Below are 20,492 nucleotides of genomic sequence, written 5' to 3' on the forward strand. Positions count from 1 at the left end.
GAAAGCTGTGTGTGAAGGGGAAAACACTGCAACCTGAGAGGGCTAGGAGGCTTTACAGGGATTTAGATCAGAACAAAACCTGGGTTAGAGACGCCAGCGTGGGGGAGAGAGCAGGTGAGGGAGGCAGACTGACAGGATTGAGATGCGGAGAGTGTACAGAGAGAGTATTTGTTGTCAGGAGTAGCCAGCACGGAGGTGGCTTTCTAGGGGGCAAGGCAGGAAGGGAGTCAGGAAGGGCAGACTTCAGGAAACCCGGACTAAGCGGACAGAAGGCAGAAGTCGATTCTAAAGAACTTTCTCACAATGAACACAGGATAAGTAAACAAAGGGATCAAGTCACCCACTGTTGTGTCCCTGCTGACTCCTGGATACTCGATTTCTTTCCTTTGAAACAGAAACTTTTATTATGCACCTCCACAACTAGCAGGTTCTAGGTGTTGTTGCAGGGGGTGGACACGTTTAGAAACATGAACAGGGCACTTGCTGGAATAACTACCTTCCTCACAGGGCTGTGGCGAGGATCACACTTGAGTTAACTTGTTCCAAAGCACTTCAAAAAGTGGCACAAGTTGGTGCGATTTAAGAGCCAGCTATTACTCATTTTTATTAACTAAAGGTTAGACTATCGGCGCCTAGCAGAACGCTTGCGCGGGCTCACACTGAAGGACTAAATAACACCTTAAGACCCAGTGAAAGAAATACCACGTACTTACTTTAGGGCAAAACACATTTTCTAACCATGAGCTCTAAGGGAGGCTGGCGAAGGGTCAACTGCAAAGGAGAAAGACCACGAACTGCGGAGGCGCAACTGGATGTGGTCTGGTGGGGAGGGCAAAAGGGGAGAGACAAGGCTGGCGAAGGGACTCGGCCTGCAGCAGGAGGCCTCGCAGGCCAAGGGGCCCGGGACAGGGCCGCAAAGGGGCGGGCCCACGACTGCGGAGAAAACTCCCGAAGCCAGGGAGCGGAGCTTGGGAGCGCCTCAGACCATATTGGGGGCGTCTGGCTTCCAGAATCGCCGAGCCCCGCCCTCGCCGCTCTCTAGGGCTCCCGGGGGAGCGCCCGGGCCGGCGGCGGCCTTCACAATCTCCGAGCCCACGGCCCGGGTCGCCCGCGACCACTGACCCCCGGCCCGAAGCCCAGCGCTGAGCCAGGCCCCAACGCCGTCCGGGGGCCACATCCGGCGCTTGCCGCCCGGCGCGCCACACTCCGGCACTCCCCCGCGGCCGCGAGTGGTGCGGCCCGGCCCCGCCCCCTGACGCAAGCGAGGGGCGGGACCCCGCTCCGTCACGTGACGGGGGAGTGACCTCGCCGCCCCGCGCCATGGGGGCTTCGGACCCGGAAGTGGCGCCCTGGGCTCGCGGCGGTGCCGCGGGGATGGCGGGAGCCGGAGCAGGAGCTGGAGCTCGCGGCGGAGCGGCGGCGGGGGTCGAGGCCCGGGCTCGCGATCCGCCGCCCGCACACCGCGCACATCCGCGCCACCCTCGGCCTGCGGCGCAACCCTCGGCCCGCAGGATGGACGGCGCAAACGGGGGCCTGGGCTCCGGGGACAACGCCCCGACCACCGAGGCTCTCTTCGTGGCACTGGGCGCAGGAGTGACGGCGCTCAGTCACCCGCTGCTCTACGTGAAGCTGCTCATCCAGGTGCGGGGCCAGGGACGCCATAGGGATATGGGGGCTGATGTGAAGGTGACAGGCCAGGATGGAGGAGGATGGGGGCGGGGGAGTCGATGGCGACGGATTTGAGGAGGGGGCGGGGACGGCGGGTTGGTGCGCAGAAGGAGTGGGTGAGGAGGAAAGCGGTGAGGGATTTGGGGATGTAGGGAACATTGGTTTGGGGATGCAGGAGAAGGGGGCAAAGGGGTCAACGACAGGTTTGGGAGAGGGTGGAAGGAACAAGGGATTTGGGGGTGCAGGGGAGGGGGCGATGGACCGGAAAGATAGGTTTGGGAGATGAAAGAATGGAGGCGATGGACTTGGACGAGGAGGGAAGGGGCAGCATTTTGGGGTGAAAGAAGCAGCAGCAGAATTGGGGGAGGGGTGGGAAGTTTTGACGATTGGGTGGGGAGGAGGATTGGGGGACAAAGAAGAGTATTAAGAAGATGAGCACATATTTAGAGCTCTGGATTTGATACAGATGGATTTAAAGCCGTTTGGGGGCGGGGAGAAAAAGGACTAGGGGTAGTGGCCAAAAATTTAGGAAAGAAAAAGGGGCATCAGACTCCCTGGAGAAGGGGATGGGGAACACTGGATTTAATGGTGACGGAATTTGGTGGGAGAGGTAGAGGCAAAGGATTTAGCACAGGAGGGCTATCGGTTTACAGGAGATGGGGGCTCTGGATTTGATGGCGACGACAGATTTGATGGGAGGAGGGGACAAGATGACGTGCTTTGGGGGAGGGGAGCAGATAGGGCAACACAGTGGGGGAGGGGGAGTGGCGATTTGTCTGGAAAGGGGAGCGAAGGGGAGGCTTTTAGGGGGAAAGGGATGACGCATTTGGAGAACACTGAAGTCACGGTTGGGGGCGGGAGCTGTATGGGGGGGATGGGCTGAGGGGTATGGGCGTATTGGAATTGGGCAGAAGTGCCACTTGGGACACAAGGTGGCAGATATGTAGAGGCTGGCAGAAACTGCGGCCAAGGTAGGATCTCTCTGCAATCGAGGCATGCAGGGGCACTTGGCGTATTCGGTGGGACCTGCCTGCCTTACAGATGAATTGGGCTGCTTGAGAAAGGGAAAGGGGAGAGGTCTAGCTGGAAGGTGGCTGGGAGCTGAGGTGGTAGGAGTGCATTTGGCAGAATCAGGTGGGTGTGACTGAGATGAGCACAGTTTACTTAGGGATGGTTCCGGCTTGGACAGGTATCTGAAGATTCAACCTAGAATTTTCAGTTAAGAAGGAGTGTGGGGGAGGTGTGAGGAAAAAATTGAGATGGAGCCCTAACCAAAACTTGAAATTTGATTTGAGTTGAGGCAAATGGGTATCAGATTTACTGTCCTGATGATGGACTGAGAGTGGGAGATACAGTTGGAATGAGAGGGCCTTGAGAATAGGAGTAATTGAAATCTGGGGTCTGAGAAATGGGGGCATTGGATTTTGGAGTGTTACAAGGAATATGGCAAGGAACGAGGAGGTTCTGTCAGGGACATCAGGATGCCTGACTAGAATCTAATCATGACTGAGGTTTGGAAACGGCTGACGAGGGAAGGTTGAGACTGGTGTTTGGTTGTGATTTGGGAGTGAGGGCTGCTTTACTTATAACAATTCAGGTTGTATTTACAGCAATAGAGATTACAGGTGTGGGAGAGAAATTGAGGCTTTGGAATTGGTGGTACCTGAAATGAGAAGCAAGGATGATGGAGTGAGATTCGCTGAGGGCTGGGATTTCAGGGTGGCTGATAGGAGCGTCTGCGGAGTGGAGGATGCTGGAGTACAAGGAGTGGGGGGGAGGCCCTCCATGTGAAGGAAACTGGAAGTGGCTTCATCATTTGGACCTTGGTAGGTCTGATTTATGGGAGACGAAAGTTGAAGTAAGGGTCACTTGGAAAGACAGTTGAGGAATGAGAGAGAATGGGGAATGAGGGAGTCCAGAGGGTGAGAGGAACTGGATGGTGGGTGGTTAAGGATGGGTGAGCCCAGTTGGGGTGACTGAGGTGGTCTACCCAGTGTGAACGCAGCTGGTGCTGAGTGTAACACATTTGAGGGTGAAATCTTAATGGGTATAGCTTGGGAATCCGAGATAACATCTTGCAAAAAGGAAGATCCCAGTTTGGGGTGGGGTGGCAGGCTTGGAATGGCAAATTTGGGGGTTGTCCCGATTAAGTAAGAATGCAGTGCCTGAGATCAGGGCTCAGGGGTGTTAGACATTTGAGGGACTGGCTCTGCTGGTATCTGTTATAGAGCCACAGCTTTGCTTGTGGTTGGGACTGGGTTAACGGATTTGGGGATGAAATTGGGTGAGTAGACTTGGGAACAAACAATTAGAACTTGAGGGTGAAGGGAATAGGAGGGGGATAGGGTCAGCGTGCCTTTGATGACACAGGTGGAAGTTAAGAAAATAGACTCAACCGGTTTGGGAGCCATGGGGATACGGGATGAAGTGATCGAACAGGTTTAAGGGTGAAATTGGAATCGATGGGGCTCCCCAGTTGTTGTGACTGGAGTGGACAAGGCAGCGAAAGAACAGTGGCTCAGACTTGGATTTGAGGGTGTGAAGGGAATACTGCCTGTTTAAGAAAACAAAGTCAAAAGAAACCTCAGAACCTTCAAGCTTTTAACCCAGAAGGGGAAAGATCTGAAAGGGGAGGGCTGACTGCTTGCTTCTTCTGGCCATCCCTTTCCTTCAGCTCCCTTGGACTAGAGTTTTTCTTTTAAGAAGTTCTCCATCAAGGGGGGAGTTTCCTAATTTATAATCAGTAATCTGTCTTGTAGCTCAGAATCCCATCCACAAGGGACAGCCTGAGCTTCCAGAAACACTTGACTAAGGTGAGGAAGAAAGGAAATTGAGCCCAGAAAACACTGGAAGCATACCTCGTTCCACTTAAGGCAGAGCTTCGCAACCCTGCTGTTTCTACCCTCTTCCACATCAAAGAGGAGCTCCTCTGGCCCGTGGATTTGTCTGGCCTGCTCTGAGGGACAGGGCTCGTGCCCTGGTCCCCTGCCAGGGAAGGGCCTTCTCACATCCCACTAAGGAGCTGGTCTGCTGGACACCTTGCTTCTTGTCTGGTAGCAGAGAATCTTCTCATTAATCGGCAGCGTAACAAATGGCCTCACCCCTCAGGGGAAACCTCTCCTCCTCAGAGGTTTGGGTGGCTTGGTCCTTCACCCACCTATGAGTTTAACAGGTACCTTAATTATAACCGGCATCTATACAGCAAGAATTATGATAACGCTACAGAAATGAGGGGTTCATTCTGTCACAGGGATATGGGGTGATCAGGATTAGATCACAGTTGAGGAATTGTTTGAGGAGCAGCTGAGATTTGAGGTGCCTGGGAGTGAGAGGGGCAGATTTGTTGACTTCTGCAGTGGATGCAGTAAGAAATTTGAGTGTGGGGTAAATGAGCTCTCTGAAGTTTGGGGCTGAGATTTGGGTGTGATGTGTTTTGGTGTTGCCACATTTGGGATTGAGACTGGACTGATGTTTTTAACCTGAAGGGGGAAATTAACTGAGATTTTTTTTCTGAGATGAGTGTGGGGTTTGAAGCACATAAACATGGGGGGTGTCGGCGCTGCAGATATCTGGAATTGGAAGGTAAGAATGTTGAGGGATGGGGTGATTTGGATTGTGTCAAGGGTGGTATCTGGGACTGGACATTTCTGTGCATTGGGAGATTACACGATGCTGATAGTTATAGACACTGCTGAAATTTCGGGTATGTTTTGATGGGGAAAACATCAACAGGAATAGCACTAGACTGTGGGAGAAGAGTTAGAGGCCTGGGAAAGATGAGAAGCGGTGAGACTGAATCAACTAGAATCTGACTTTCCCTTTATATCTGTTGATTCTGAAGGTGGGTCATGAGCCGATGCCCCCCACCATTGGGACCAATGTGCTGGGGAGGAAGGTCCTCTACCTGCCGAGCTTCTTCACCTACGGTGAGTGTGCTTCCCAGGCAGGAGAGCCCACACCGAGAGAGACAGAGAAGAAGCGTCAAACAGGGAGCAGGCCCAGCTGGCCCTGGAGAACACGCCAGGCCGCGTGTGGCACCCAGAGTCAGAGCTGGCACGGAAGAGGGGGAAGAGGTAGCGGGGTATCAGTGTAGGAGCAGGTGACCCGCACAGCTTTGGTCCAGCCCCTCTGCCTGAGCTGCCAGCTTCAGCCCAGGCAGCGGGATAGGCAGACCGGTGCCTGAGAGAGGGCAGTCCAGGACAATGGTCCCTGTCATTCCCGCCACCCCAGGCTGTGCCTGGAAGTGCGGGAGTGGGGGTGGTTTTCCTTTTTTTTTTCTTTTGCCCTCTGAGCAGTCTGGCCACCCTGTTAGCAGTTCTTTTGCTTTCCCGCGACTCCAGCAGGAGGCCCACTGGGGCCTCCTGAGTTCTTTCGCTTCATCCTTTTCCCCTGCGTGCCCCAGGCAGTGGTGCCTGCTCACTCAGACATCTCCATCCCCTGGGTGTAGAACAGTGCGCGGTGGGGCTTGGCTTCGCCCCTGGTGTGCCCTGATGAGCTCTCAGCCTCAGGAAGGCTGCTAGCTGCTCTTGCCTCGCGCTCCTCTTCAGCTTCTTCACGCCCAGGCCCTCCATACTAGCACCCCCTGCCCCCACCCCCCGCAGCCCTGCCTGCCAGAGGGCCTCTCCCTCAAGAAGCCCGCCACAGTGGAGCTTGCCCGGTGCCAGCAGAGCCCACTGCCTGTGCTGCTCATCCCCTGGCCCCCAGCTGGCCAAGGTCATTTCAAATCCGCCATCCCTGTGCCTTTTTAATTTTTTATTTTTTTGGTCACACTGCGTGGCTCGCAGGATCTCAGTTTCCAGACCAGGGATTGAGCCCAGGTCACAGCAGTGAAAGCCTGGAATCCTAACCACTAGGCCACCAGGGAACTCCCTGGACTTCTTTAAATGTGCCTTTGCTCGCTGTGTTCACGGCCAGGCTGATCCTCTCATGCCCCCTCCACCTCTGCTCGTCTTATCTGTTTAGTCAGTCCAGAATGTTCTCTGAAAATCTTTCTTTCTTCCAAATAACTTGGGGCCTCGCCTCCTGTCACCTTTTTTCACTTTACACACTGTTGGCAGAATCTGATATCCCGTTTCTCTTCCAGTTTTACCACCTTGTTGTTGAGTACAGTGTAGGGCCAGGTGGAACATGTTTTGTGGGAAAATCTGTTCATGTTTGTTTCATTTAAAAGTTGTCAGTGCGGGGGAAGAGGACGTCACAGAATCAGAAAGGCACCCCCCCACCGTAGGACAATGAAGCCAGTATACAAAGAAAGCACTGGGTTTGTGGGAGGTCGGGGTGGCGGGCTGCCAGTCCCTCTGTGTGGTTTCTCTGTGCACGGCTGCACAAGTTCTAGCCGTAGAGAGGTTGGAAGCTAGACCATCACCGTTCATGTCACACAGTCATTCCCGAAAGGACTCAGGGCAAAGGGGTCTTGACAGTCATCTTATTGCCTCCTGCAAAGTGAGCAGATTTCTGAGGTGGCCCCCCCACCTGCATGTGTATAATGTTGTTTCAGTACAGGTGGTGTAGGCAGATGCCTGATGGGCGTTTCTGGGCACCATACCTGTTCTTGAGTTGGGGAGGGGGCTCAGCTGTCTGGCTGTCTAGAGACCGGATAGGGTCTCCTCGTCCCCATCATGGTGAGAAGTGCCACAGCTGCCGTGACACCCTTTGGTGTTCTCGGGAAAGAACTTCCTGGAGAGTTTGGGGGGCTACAGAGGAACCATGGAATGATGGAGCCCCTGGCCAGACAGGGGGCCCTTTGGGCCCACAAAGGCCTCTGTAGACATTTTTGCATACCTTTCTTTGCCCTCACTTGTTCATAATTCAGCTCTGAGAGGGGGAGAAATAGGGGTCCTTATTCCTTTTTTTTTCTGGCTAGGAAAGTGGGTAGAAAGCGGTTAAGTGTCCCGCTGGAGACCACACTCAGGCTTTATCCCACCAGCTCTCCCTTCTGCTTGCTGGTGCTCCCCTCCCCCACGACAAACCTTCCTTCTGCCTGTTCACTCCGCGAAGCAGGGCGTCCTTGCCCAGCGTCCTGTCTCCTGCTCCTCCCTCTCCAGCCCCACCCCCCTCTCAGGAAGCCTAACGTGCAGATGCCAGGTGCTCTCGGCCCAGGGAGAGCCCGTGCAGCTGCCACATGGAATTGCTGTTGGCAGACAGGCGGCAGAGGCGAGAACGGCACCCTTGCTGGTTCCCACCGCTGTGCGGTGCTGGAGAGCTGAAGTCACGGCTCTGAGGGGAGCCCGTTGTCTCGGAGGGAATGTTCTTGCCAGCTTCCAGGTTTATGAAAATACATCTCCTTTTTGAACATCGTGTAAAAGTTGTGATTGAATACAACAACAAAACATTAAGGAAGTATCCTTTTCAAGACCCGACTCAAACAGGGTCAGAGTCCAGCTGCCCTGACCCCTGCAGTGTCCTCTGTAGAATAGTTCATTGGTGCCTCTGTTTTCAGTTACTTCTCCGCCGGCTCTCCCCCCTATAATTATGCCAGTGGGTGCCAGGTGGGATCCTGGGTGCGGCACAGTGACAGGTGGGGATGGCTCTCTCTGTGGTGTGCTCAAGAGACACTCTTTTTTCTTTCTTTCTTTTTTTTAATATTTATTTCTTTGGCTGTGTCAGGTCTTAGTTGTGGTGCGCAGGCTTCTCTCTGGTTGTGGCACGTGGGCTCCAGAGCACGCATGCTCAGCAGTCGTGGCCTGTAGGCTTAGGTGCCCTATAGGATGTGGGATCTTAGTTCCCCGACCAGGGATCGAGCCCATGTCCCCGGCACTGGAAGGCATATTCTTAACCACTGGACCACCAGGGAAGTCCCAGTGGACACTCTTGAACCTTTCTCCTGGGAGCCCTTCCTTTTCCTTTTTCCCTCCCTTGAGTTGTAGATTTCATCATTGCCTGTGGTTGCCTTTTTCTGTTCTTTCTTTTCCCAGAGAAAAACATTTTTTTGTAAGCAACAGAATTGGTTCCTAGGTTGCAGCACTTAAGTTGCTGAGTTGAAAAACTGTAGCTAAGTTTGCCAAGTAGATTTTTCAAAGCTGAAAAAAGCAAAACGTATGAAATTCTTTGTCAAAAAATGTTTTGAAGGTTTTACAAAAAGAAATGGGCTAGAGAAGATGTTTGGGGGTGGGGCCCGATTGCTTCTGGGGTCCTAGACGGTTACTCCCTTCCGTGACTGAAGTCAGCAGGTACTGAAGAACAGACTGCCTCTGGTCTGGGTGTGAATGTGACCCCGGAGTGGTGTGTCTGGGCGGGGCGTGACGCTGCCACCTCTGCTCTCTTGTAGCCAAGTACATCGTGCAAGTGGATGGGAAGATAGGGCTGTTCCGAGGCCTGAGCCCGAGGCTGATGTCCAACGCCCTCTCCACCGTGACCCGGGGAAGCATGAAGAAGGTGAGCACGGGGCAAAGTCAGCACTGGTTGCCCGAGGTTCCCCCAAGCTCCCTGCCATCCTTGGAGGCAGCTGTGTGCACTGGTCCTACTTCTTGGTTCCCAGACTGCTCAGGGCTCCACCCCAGCACCATAGCCAGACTCCGAGCCCTGGTAGTTCAGCACCAAGTCTCCTCAGTTGGAAAGGCTCCTGCCCACAGTCCGCCTGCTTTCTCACAACTGTGACACTAAGCAGGGTCTTTCTTCCCCTAGCTCCGGCCCCGGAGGTTACCGAGGCGGGCCCCGCTGATAATGGACGTGGTCGAGAACATAGCAGGAGCTGCTTGCTGCCCTCTGCATCCCTTCAGCGTTACATCGAAGAGGCGTACCTGTACTTTGCTTTTGATCCACCTTTGTTCTTTCCATCTCAGGTTTTCCCTCCAGATGAGATCGAGCAGGTTTCCAACAAGGATGACATGAAGACGTCTCTGAAGAAAGTGGTAAAGGAGGTGGGTACCTGCACTTGGAGAAGGGAGCCTGTCGCGTTGGGCAGGTAATCGAAGCGTCACAGCGGGGGCCTCCTGTGTGCACCGCGGGGTGGGATGTGGAAGCAGCCCCAGCAGGGACACTGCAGGGACTCCCAGAAAGCTTCTCAGCCACCACGGGGCCTGCCCTGGGTAGAGGGGACTGCGCGTGGGTGGCCAGGGGGGAGACTGAGCCCACGCGGGTGCTGTGGGGTCCCGGCTGTCCCCCCGTACGTGCTTGTAGCTGCCCGTGAGGGCCAGTTCCGGGGCAGGCCAGGCCAAGCCCCCCCCCTGCTCTCTTGCAGACCTCCTACGAGATGATGATGCAGTGCGTGTCTCGCATGCTGGCCCACCCCCTGCACGGTGAGCCGCCCCGCTGGAGACCGCGCCTCAGCCGTGGGGTGGCCCCTCGTGGACTGTGGACGGGCAGCGGTAGAACTGCCGGGACGTTGTATCACTGGGTTGGCCGGGTGTTCGGGCCACAGGGAGCGGGGGCTTTTTCCAGGCAGGAGGGATGGAATGCCGTGGTCGTGGGGTGGGACGGGGAATCCCAGAGGCCCTGCTGCCCTCCCTCGCGCTGGCACGGGCTGCGTTGTGCGGCGGCCGCTGTGCCGGGCACCCCACCCACAGCTGGGGAGTCGTGGGCTTTAGCCGCCGTGTCACCTGTGTGTGCTTTCTTTTTCCTCAGTCATCTCCATGCGCTGCATGGTCCAGTTTGTGGGACGGGAGGCCAAGTACAGGTGGGTAATTCCTCTCAGGATTAGCGGGAGTGGCCCTGTCACTGTTCAGAGGCTGCCAGGACAGGCCATCCTGGGGTCAGCTGCTGCCCCTTTTCTGTCCTGTTTCTAATGTGCTAGCTTTAGAGGAGTGGGGTAGTGGCTTCCACCATCTGGGTCCAGGGGCATATTCTCCTGTCTCGTCTGGGGCGGCCCTGGATGAGAGAGATGCCCTTCAGAGGGGTGAGTGGGATTGGAGTCCACTTGGATTAGGAGTCCTGGAGGGGTTCCCTCCTAGACCGCCTAGGTTACAACCTAGCCCTTTCTCCAGCTATCGTAGAAGCAGGCTTATAGTTCATTTCATCCTCTGCTAAGCAGCTGTCCGCCCCATGGCCTTACGGCTTGTCCCTTCCCTTGTTTACCAAGTATTTGCCCAGTACCTGCCATGCCTGGCACTGAGCTGGGTGCTGTAGGGGCATAGGCTGTGTTGGCACAGCCCTTCCCTGTGGCACTTATGCCCCCCTGCCCCTCTGAGGCTCAGTGCAGGACAGGACGTGGGTCCTGGAGGCACATGGCAGGAATACCTGCGTCTGTTACCCTTCCTCTCTCAGATTCTCATTTCCTGGGTTCAATTGTTTTCTCCTGCTGTCCTTGGGGCTACTGCCCTAGGAAGCTTGGCTGCCGTGGTGCCTCGTTTTGAGTTCACTAATGGGAAATTGGACCACTCCCACAGTGGGCTCAGAACTCAGTGGGCCGAGCCACTGTCCAGAGAGGAAGGCTAGTGGGGCCTGGCAGGGCTTTGGCTCCCACCCATCTTTCTCCTAGGCCACCCTGGCCCCCTCGGCTTTGCAGAGTCTCCGTGCAGGACAGGTCACTTGGCATTGTCACAGGTTACAGAGGTTGCCTTTGAGCCTCCTTTGCATTTCACACCTAAGACATCCCAGTCTGTCCACTGATCTCTAACAGGCTGCAGTGGGCAGGGCGCTTATCTTCGAGGTCCCTGCTGGGGAGGGCCAGATGCCTTTTCCCAAGCTGTGTCTACGTGGTCTGATTGCAGGGCCACCGGCTGCAGGGTCCTGTATTCCTTCTCTGCCCTCTGGGAGGGTGCTTCTCTCCACTCACCACCTCTTCTCCTCTCTCTGTCAGGCATGCAGGCTTCTTTGCCAAGGTTGTTCAGCCAGAGATAAGCACTAGGGCCAGGCAGGAGAAGGGCCCATCGCCTCTGCAGCAGCCCAGGCTAGAAGGTTCATTCCTACATTCCAGATCCACAGAAAACAGCAGTCAAGAACTGGGGTTCTGCCCCTGTGGGTGGTTAGGTTTCCCCAGTCTCCATAAACTATGTAGACACCCTCTCACCCCCAAACGAGCTGTAATCATCTCCACTTGGGCTCTGCCTGCTAACAGAGAATGTCCCCTCCCTGTCCTGGCCAGGACTGGGTGGCTCTGAGCAGGGGTGGTGTGCTCTGCCCCACACCAGGGCACGGGCTTCTCCAAGGTGCCCGGGTGACCTCGTGTCCCTGTGTTCTCCACAGCGGCGTGTTGAGCTCCATTGGGAAGATTTTCAAAGAGGAGGGGCTGCTGGGATTCTTCGTGTACGTGAGTTTACGCTCCCCGTAACTGGCCACAGAGCATGGCTCACTAACAGGCGCGTTCCCAACCCTCAGGCCGCGGCTGCTGGCCTCAGACTAACCCCGGGGCTCTGTCCCCGCCTGAGCAGCTGCACATCAGCCCGTAGAGCTCCACAGCATGTGTGAGCGGCAGGGCCAGAACTGCCCAGCCCTTTCCACATCACGGCTCACACAGCAGTGGTGCTGTTTGTCCAGCACGCTGCGGGTGAGGGGGCCGAACAGCCACCCCCCCACCCCGCTGCCCCCATCCACCCTTTGCTCCAGGGCTGGGCGTGGGCACGAGGCTGGTCTTCAGGTCTTCCATCGTCCTTGGTTTCACTGGTGAAAAGTAACTGAAAAATCTGTGACTTGGGCCGAAGGTCAAGGCCTGGCAGCTCACAGGCTGACTCCAGCCGATGGATCCTGTTTGACGTAGCACTTGTGACAAGTTAGTTCTTCTTGTTCCACATTTAGGGTGTTTCACATAACGATCCCTATTTCTGGCTGCTCTTGAAAAGTCAAGACCTGGCCGTGCTGGGCCTGTGTTTCTGCAGAGCAGCTGTCGGCAGGGCACACAGTCTGCTGAGGCCCCCGACGCCCTGCCCTCCTTGGTGTCTCACACCCACCGCATTCCGCCTGTAAAGGAAGCTCACGCTGCGAAGAATGTAAACTGCAAACAGAACCCAAAACCCAGGGCTGACAGATATTTTTTGTTTTGCATATTTAAGGTCTAGGCAGTGACATCCTTCCTGTTACGTGCACAGTACACTAGACATGGGGCTCTCTGTTAACTCATATCGTGGTTTCGTCATCGGCCAGGTGTTTGTAGGCAGGTGTGTGTGTGTGTGTGTGTGGGTGTGTGGGTGTGGTTCTCACTAGGAGGTGGTTCTGCCCCAGGGGATGCTGGTAACGCCTGGGATCTGGTGGGTAGAGACGGGGGATACAGCTAAACGTCCTGCTGGGCAGGGCTCAGCCCCGCAGCAGAGAGGTATGCAGGCCTAAAGGTCAGCAGCTGCAAGGCTGACAAGCCTTGGTTCATACACTCCCACGTATTCGTGTGCACATTCCTGTCTGTGTATATACACATACACGTGTGTGCGTGTGTATGTATGTGTGTGAATAAATATTTGCTTGTGTGACTGGTGCTTCAGACCCTAAAACACTACATGTCACCACCTTTGGCATTTTTTACACTTACATATGTGTTCTATTCAGGTGTGGAAATAGGTCTCCACGCGACAGATGCTTACCCACTGGGTTCTTGTTTTTCCTTCATCTGTTTGTAGGGCGGGTGAGGTATGTACTCAGAAAGCACTGAATGTGGAAAGTCAGCCTGAACACAGGTGGAAGCAACAGGATTAGACATTGCGTTCATGAAGGTTCACTTTATTCACATCCCTCAGATGTGTTACATGTATTTTGAACTTTTCAAATATTTTGAAATAAGATTTTTGAAAATTCAAAAATCATAATTCTGTGTCCTCTCCCCAAGAGATAGCCATTCTGGAGTTCTTTCCACATCCCTCTATGTTTAACCAAGCAAACACATTAAAAAAAAAAAAAAAACCCCACAAGTACCACACAGGACCCACTGGTCTCAATCTGGCTTTTTGCCCTTGGTACTGTACCCTAGGGAAACTTCACATTAGTGCGTAGAGGTGCGTGTTCTAAAGGCCATCACTTTAGAATGTCAGCCGTCCTTGCAAAAGCTTGTATGGAATGTCTTTAGTAGGACATGCCAGGGGTGAATACCGATGCACTGAGTAAAGTGTTTTATGAGAGTTGATTTGGTAAAAAGGCCAGGAGAAAACTGCTGACCTGTAGGTACTCTTTCATAATCTGCATTGGAAAATCCTGGATTTTGCAACATTCACATCTTAAGGCCCAGCTTCTGTGGTTTGAAAACCGCTTGTGAGACCATAAACTTAACTTGTGCTGTCAGATGTAGCATATAACACACATACCTCCCCCCCACACCCCACGGAGAAAGGAACACTGCTTTCCTGGTGTGGATATCTGCTGGCCCACGTGGCCCCTGCAGGCTTCCTTCCTGAGGTGGTGCTGGTGGATGTGCTGAAGTTTTGAGCTTGGAACATCCCTGCCTGCTTCCTGGGTGTGGAGCCCCCAGGAGTTCTTCCCTTCCCTCCCCTGCTCATCTTTGCTAACCTTGTTTTTTAGCGGCTTAATCCCTCACCTCCTGGGAGATGTGGTTTTCTTGTGGGGCTGTAACCTGCTGGCCCACTTCATCAATGCCTACCTGGTGGATGACAGCGTGAGTGACACCCCAGGGGGGCTGGGGAACGACCAGAATCCAGGTTCCCAGGTTGGTTGGAACAAGGACTTGTCCATCTTTCCATGTACTGCTGGTGCCCAGGGTCTGGGGCAGACTTGAGAACTCTGGGATTCTGAGCACTGGGCCCCGAGGGCTGGAGAGGGCCTCTGGGGAGGGCTCTGAGGAGAAGACCTCTGGTTGTCCCTAGGTTAGCTTTGCCTCTGAGGAGGACGGCCTCATGAGATGAGATTTCTGCTGAGTCATAGAGGGGTTTATGGAATGCCTGTCCCTGGGCAGCTTTAGATAAAACAGACTCCAGCTTATCCACGGCTGGTTTGAGGCAGTGACCCAACTAGGGATCCCTCGTAAATCAGGAGATAGACCAGCTAATAATAGCCCTTTAACTTTCACTTAGTGTTTTAGGCTTTTCCAAGCCCTTTAGTGAACGTTATGATGTTTGATCCTGACAGCACTCCAGTTGTGAAAGGAACAGAGCAGGTATAACATCCTGTTTTACAGACAGATGAGACCCAGGGATTGAAGGGCTCTCCCAGGGCCTTGGCTGTGAATCCGCAGTGCTGGGACTAGGTCTTTCCCTGGGCCAGGCTGAGGGTGCTTCAGTCAGCAGGAAGTGTACCGTGCAGGTGCACCCCACTCTTTTGTTAGCAGTGGTCTACACAGCCTGATACGTACAGATCTCTTAGCAGATTGGGTCAGGTGTAGGGAGGCCTTGGTCCTTCTAAAAGGCACTTGTTGAGGAAAGGTTTCCGGGGAGGTGATAGGTCGACGGGTTCTTCCTGAACCAAGATAAGCGATGGGGAGCAGTGATAGGCGGTGGTTCCTGGGAGCCAGACATTCTAACAGCGGGGATCACCTACCCTAGGAGGGTAGGTGAGGGACTGGGGACCTGCCTGCCAGAATCACCTTGTTGGGGGTGGGGGATTCATAGTCTCCATGTGTCTGTGTCTGGGTCCCAGAATGGCAGTTCCAGGGTGAGGGTGGTCTGGGAAAGAGTCTGTGGGAGGAGTGCCTCTGAGAGCTCGCAGCTGGGGCACAGGGAAACTGGCCGTTTGGCCTGGGTCGGTGAGTCTTACTAACTAGCCTTTTAGTGTAAGCAAATTCAAGTTGCTCCACAGAGACCAGCTCCCATCTGCCGTTACAGTAGCACAGCAGCGCCCCCTTCTCAGGGGTGTTGTGGGTGGGACAGCCGGGGTGTCTGGCGGGGGAGGGGTGTCCCACAGCTGACCGGCTCCTCCAGTGCAGGTGGGCAGGTGTTCGACCAGGGGCTGCTGCACTTACCTCACTGAGGACAGCAGTCAACACGTCATGGAAAGTATTTTTCAAGTGCTTTTCTCTGTGTGGCTTAAAGGCTAAGATGAGGCTGTCACTGAGGCAGAGAGCTGAGCAGATCTCCACCCAGGGTTGCAGGGCATCCATCTGGTGGGGTGGCCATGTCACAGGAAGCTGAGGGATAGGTGGTCACCCTTCCTAGTTCGGGGCTGTTTCATGGGCAAAGTTGGATTCAGGAGTTGGGGCCGGAAGGGGGTGAGAGGTTGGTGAGGTAGGAGTGGCAGTGAGCCCAGACTTGTCCTTCACCTTTTGCTACAGGATCCAGGATTCTGTGTCTGGGTAGTTTGGGTGGGTGTCTGACTTTTCGTTCGGTAAGCACTTCCTGTGTGCCAAGCCCTGGGCACCGATCAAAGCAAACAAAGGCCCAGCCCTCGGAGCTTACCACTCGGAGGAGGTGCCGTAGGCCACAGCCCGTGATCCCACCTGCCTGGTCTCTACCACTCACCATTCCCAGCTGGGTCACAGAAGTCCCTTCCGTCCTGACATCCCACTTCTGCCTCCCAGATCTTGGCTCTGACTGCCAGGCCACAGAAGCCACTGGCAGGCTCTGAAAGGGAACGGAGTGTGCGCAGCAGGTGTGCGAGGAGCTGAGTGCAGAGGGGGTGTGAGGCCAGTGTGGAGGGTGAGGTGAAGGGGACCGTAGACCAGGCAGCGTGGGTGGGGCTGGGGCCTGCATATCTGAAGTCCACATCCCGAGGTACCTGAGGCAAACCAGTCTTCCTTTCTGTCTTTTCAGTTCAGTCAGGCCCTGGCCATCCGGAGCTACACCAAATTTGTGATGGGGGTGAGTTGGGCCAGTGGCTCTTCCCACTGTGCTGGGGGCCTGGGTGGGACTTAGGGGGTCCGCACTGGTGGCGGCTGGAGGCAGGCCTCCGTCTAGGGTGTCCCTGCTCCCTGAGCCCAGGTCAGTCAGGGGCTGGAGGTGGGTGGAGTCACTGACCCTCAGGTCTCCTGGCAGATCGCAGTGAGCATGCTGACCTACCCCTTCCTGCTGGTTGGCGACCTCATGGCTGTGAACAACTGCGGGTAGGTGTGTGCCCCTCCACCGGGCACCCTGCCGAGGCTGCTGGGGGGACCTGGGTGAGCCCGTCCAGTGCTCTGCCCACTCCTGCCTGCTCTGTGTGTGGGTGCGGCCCCCCACGCCCCGTGGCTTCCTCTGGGATTCATCGCACCCCTTTGGGAGGAATCTCTGGTTCAGTATGTGGGTGGTGGCGGCTCTAAGCCGTTCCATCCTGAGGGCTCCTTTTCTCTTGGCTGATCCATCTCCTGCTGTTCCCTGGGTCTAACGTGCTCTCCTTCCCGGGCAGGCTGCAGGCAGGGCTCCCCCCTTACTCCCCAGTGTTCAAGTCCTGGATCCACTGCTGGAAGTACCTGAGTGTGCAGGTAAGCATGCTCCCCAGGGAGGTTCTTCTCACTTTTCCACCATGTCAATCAGACAGAAAGGTTTTGTGGACTCTTCATTACATGGAAAGTTAAGGGGTTGTCGTGGAATCTGATGTTGTAAGGAGAATAAAGAGAACGTAGACTCTTGGTTTGAGGCATTTAAATTAAATTTTCACTTTATTTTATTGGGTTGGCCAAAAATTTCTGCTTTTTTCCCCCATAACATCTAGAAGAGGTTTGAGGTGGTTAGGTCTGAATTTACTTAAGAATTAGACATCAGACAAGGTTTTCTTTTCTTCAGCTCCCAAAGACTCTTAGAACAAGTACGAGGGAGTCCACATGGTAGGTGGTGAAGCCCAAGAACTTCTTATACCTCGAATAACCTGGGCTGAAAACGAATCTGGCATGTTTGAGGCTGGCCCCTCCCTCCTGCAGGATGCCCAGGGTGCCCAGGAGAGCCTGAGGGTGGAGCTGGGCCACTTGGTGAGCTTGGCAGGGGTGCCAGTCTTGAAGTCTTTGTGTTCCATACGCAAGCACCCTCCCGCTGGCTTAAGCTCTGGGTCAAGGATCCAGGCAGCTGGCCCAGGGGAGATCCTTGCCTTTTCCTGGCCTTGGTTGGCCTCAGAGTAGAATAGGGCAGTGGCCTGGGCAGGAGGAGCCAGCACACTGACTGGCCTCAAGGTTGAGAAAAGGACAGATAGGAGGGAAGCAGGGAGGCCAGAGACAGATGCAGGCCTTCCAGCGACTCTGGTTGGTCGTACATGCATCACATCCTGTGGTATTGGAGGAGCCCCAGACCACTTGGGCTCTGAAGTCAGAGGACAGTGAGTCTCCTCTGGGTGTTACCTACTCAGTAGTCCTCTCAACGCTGGAGACCCTGTGGCATGAAATGAACTATTGCCTTGTGCTTCAGCACCGAGCAGATTCTGACCTTGCCCTCCAGGAATGCAAGCCTAGGCCCTCTATCTCTGCCCCTGAGCTCTCTGACCTACCGGACCCTTCTTTATCTTACACTGGCCTGGCTCTGGGGTAGGATGAGAAGCATGGCCTCCCCTATTACTGACCTGACTGCTCCTTCCCATCCAGGGCCAGCTCTTCCGGGGCTCCAGCCTGCTTTTCCGCCGGGTGTCATCAGGATCGTGCTTTGCTCTGGAGTAACCTGAATCACCTAAAAAAAAAAAACATGCTGTCTCAGCCTGGCCACCATGGGTGAGGCCTGATTGTCTTGGGGCACCTGTAAGATGACCAACCCAGCAACACCGAGCTGTGCTTCAGCACAGCTGGGCTTCGGTTTCCACGTGTGCCATGTCTCTGTCCAGAAGCAGGGGTCGGGTGGGGGTGAGGCTGCCTCCAGTGGCTTGGTCACTGTTAGGCCTGGGGAAGGTGGGGCGGGGCTGGGGAATTGGGGCAGAATCCCTTTACACTGCAGATTTCCCGAGTCTGCCTTGTGCAGGGGGCCGGAGAATGGTCTGTGGAGGCCCACGTTGGATGGGCAGAGGCTCGTGAGGTCAGGTCGCACCCCCCATTCACACCCCTCAAGTCAGCCCCAGCTCTCATCCTGCAGCTCAGCTGGGAGCTTTGCTCTCCTGCTTTGTACATAGGGTGTGATCCCCTTCCACGAGGCCACCGTCACGTCCAGGCCTGTGCCATGAGGCTGTCTTCATTCTTCTCAACACTACTTTTCTGATAAGGCAGCACCTTCTGAATGGGAAACCAGGTGACTGCTCAGAATGTGTCCTCCTCGTCAAATGCTCATTGGTTTCATGGTGACGCCTCACATGGAGGATGTGGTTACCTGTGCAGTTGTGAACACCCAGATGTTAGGCAGCTCAGTGTCTCTTGTCCTATACATTTTGAAGTTCCTCATAAGATTTAACCCTTTCACCCTGAAATAAATGTATTAGTGGTGATTTGGAGTTTTGTGGGGAGTCTCTTATTTTTATGAGCTTAGCTGTCTGCTGGATCTTTCTCAGTCCTTTGTGGTTGTGTGAGAAGGGGCTGTAAGGGTCAGCCTGGCCTGGGCATGAGAAGTGCCTGGGCTTGGTGTAGATCAGCCAGGCGGGGTGGGGGTGGGGCAGGGGTAGGGGTGGCAGCTCCGGTTGTTGGGCATTTTTCTGAATTAGGCCGAGATGCCAGTTCACAGAGCAACAGCTAGTGCATAGGCCTCTTCTCAGGGGGACAGGCCCTTTAAAGGTCCTCCCAGCTTCAGAAAGTGTTCCACCCAAATCCCCAACTGTCCTTTCAGAACCATTAGCCGATGACATTGTTGGGTTTTACCAAGTCGGTTGCTGTAGCAGTCCCGTGGTTACAGCAGAAGGGTAGACACGGCCCCCTCTGTTGCAGCACCGAGCTTGGCCTCCTCTGGAAAAGGCAAAGCTCCCTTCGTTTATTTCTGCCCAACATTTGCTCTTGCCTATAAACAGACGAAACTTAGAAATGGTACATGCTGGCCCCTGAAGACCATGGGCTTGCAGCTGATGGGGTTTTAATACCAGTTGAGGGCCAGCTGGCTTCCCCAGGTGTTTCTCTGCCCTTGCTTTACGGGAGCTGGCTTCGGAGAGCTGGTTTGGGACTTTGGTCATACTTCCTCACAGGTATGGGCTGGATTATGCCCAGGGAAGGCCCTGGGATGCTTTTGCAGAACTGGCTTTCCCCAGTGGCCTAGGAACAGTTGCCCTAGTTTACCTTACATATCCTTGTTCCCCAGGAACACAGGCGTGTTCCTGTGTAGGTAGCCTGTAAATGTACATTGGTGAGGGTCCCTAAGATGTCAAACTCACTCCAGACAGCTGAAGCGGCAGGGAGGGAAAGCATGTGGCAAGGTGAACAGGCTAGGCCTCGCTGGCACCAATTCCGTGGAGGAGGAAGGCCCTTTAGAGGCGTGTCTGCCACGTGGCACGTGACCTTTGTGTAGCCCAGTGTGCTTTCCCCTGGCACTGACTGCTGCCCTGGGGTAAGTTGTCTTCCCATCGCTCCACTCTCAAGTCCTGTTTTTGCGCTGATTACTTCTTGTGGTCCTCCAGATTCAGGAGTCTAAGCTGAGCTGGTCCTGAAGAGCCCCTCCCTCTGACAGCCACCTCCTTCTAGGTGTTTGGAGAAGTCACCAAGATAAAGAGCCAGCCTGGGTGGGCCTGTCGAGTCACTCTGAGGAGAGGCAGTGCCGTTCCCAGGTGATACCCTGGGATTTCTGAATTTTGGGGTCTTGACTACATTTCCCAGGTAATATTCCACCCAGAAACAGCAAGAAAGTCACCTTTGATGCTCTGTCTCAGTGTTTAGTTGAGCAAAGTACAGGTTTTGTTCCTAAGCATTTTCAGTTCAGTATCCAGGTGCACACATTGTGTATGGTAAGTGCTGCCTTTGTTTCCTGGACCTGTCATTCTTTGAGGGCAGAAGCCTCCCCCGCCCCCACCGCCAAGCACCACCTGGCATGTTTCCTCTCAGTCCTGGAAACTAAAGTTACAAGGTTCCTATCTGAGAAAGGAGATTGGGTTGAATCAGTGGGGGCGGTGGCAGCGCTGGGGGGGGGGGGAGGGTAAGGGGTGAGAGGGGTGAGGAGCTGAGCTGTCAGCAAAAGGAGGGGTGACAGGAGTGGGAATGACCTTGTGGGGAGCCAGTCACC

At 54.8% G+C, this 20,492-nt stretch overlaps 1 protein-coding gene across 2 annotated transcripts; it reads left to right on the forward strand.

Annotated features, from left to right (window-relative positions):
• Positions 1–1,268: 1,268 nt before the first annotated feature.
• On the forward strand, positions 1,269–18,786 carry MTCH1 (mitochondrial carrier 1). 2 transcript variants are annotated; one of them, XM_057699130.1, is made up of 12 exons: positions 1,269–1,641; positions 5,510–5,594; positions 8,936–9,042; positions 9,450–9,527; positions 9,848–9,905; positions 10,231–10,282; positions 11,791–11,850; positions 14,044–14,188; positions 16,224–16,271; positions 16,446–16,513; positions 16,795–16,870; positions 17,957–18,786. In XM_057699130.1, the coding sequence occupies exons 1-12, from the start codon at positions 1,321–1,323 to the stop codon at positions 18,026–18,028; spliced, it is 1,170 nt and encodes a 389-aa protein (XP_057555113.1). In that variant the 5' UTR covers positions 1,269–1,320; the 3' UTR covers positions 18,029–18,786. The 2 variants fall into 2 exon arrangements, with proteins under 2 accessions (XP_057555113.1, XP_057555114.1); XM_057699131.1 differs by having other exon boundaries at positions 1,290–1,641; positions 14,044–14,137.
• The last annotated feature ends 1,706 nt before the right edge of the window (positions 18,787–20,492 follow it).

The sequence above is a fragment of the Hippopotamus amphibius genome, chromosome 11 (assembly GCF_030028045.1).
Source record: "Hippopotamus amphibius kiboko isolate mHipAmp2 chromosome 11, mHipAmp2.hap2, whole genome shotgun sequence".
Lineage (NCBI taxonomy): Eukaryota > Metazoa > Chordata > Mammalia > Artiodactyla > Hippopotamidae > Hippopotamus > Hippopotamus amphibius.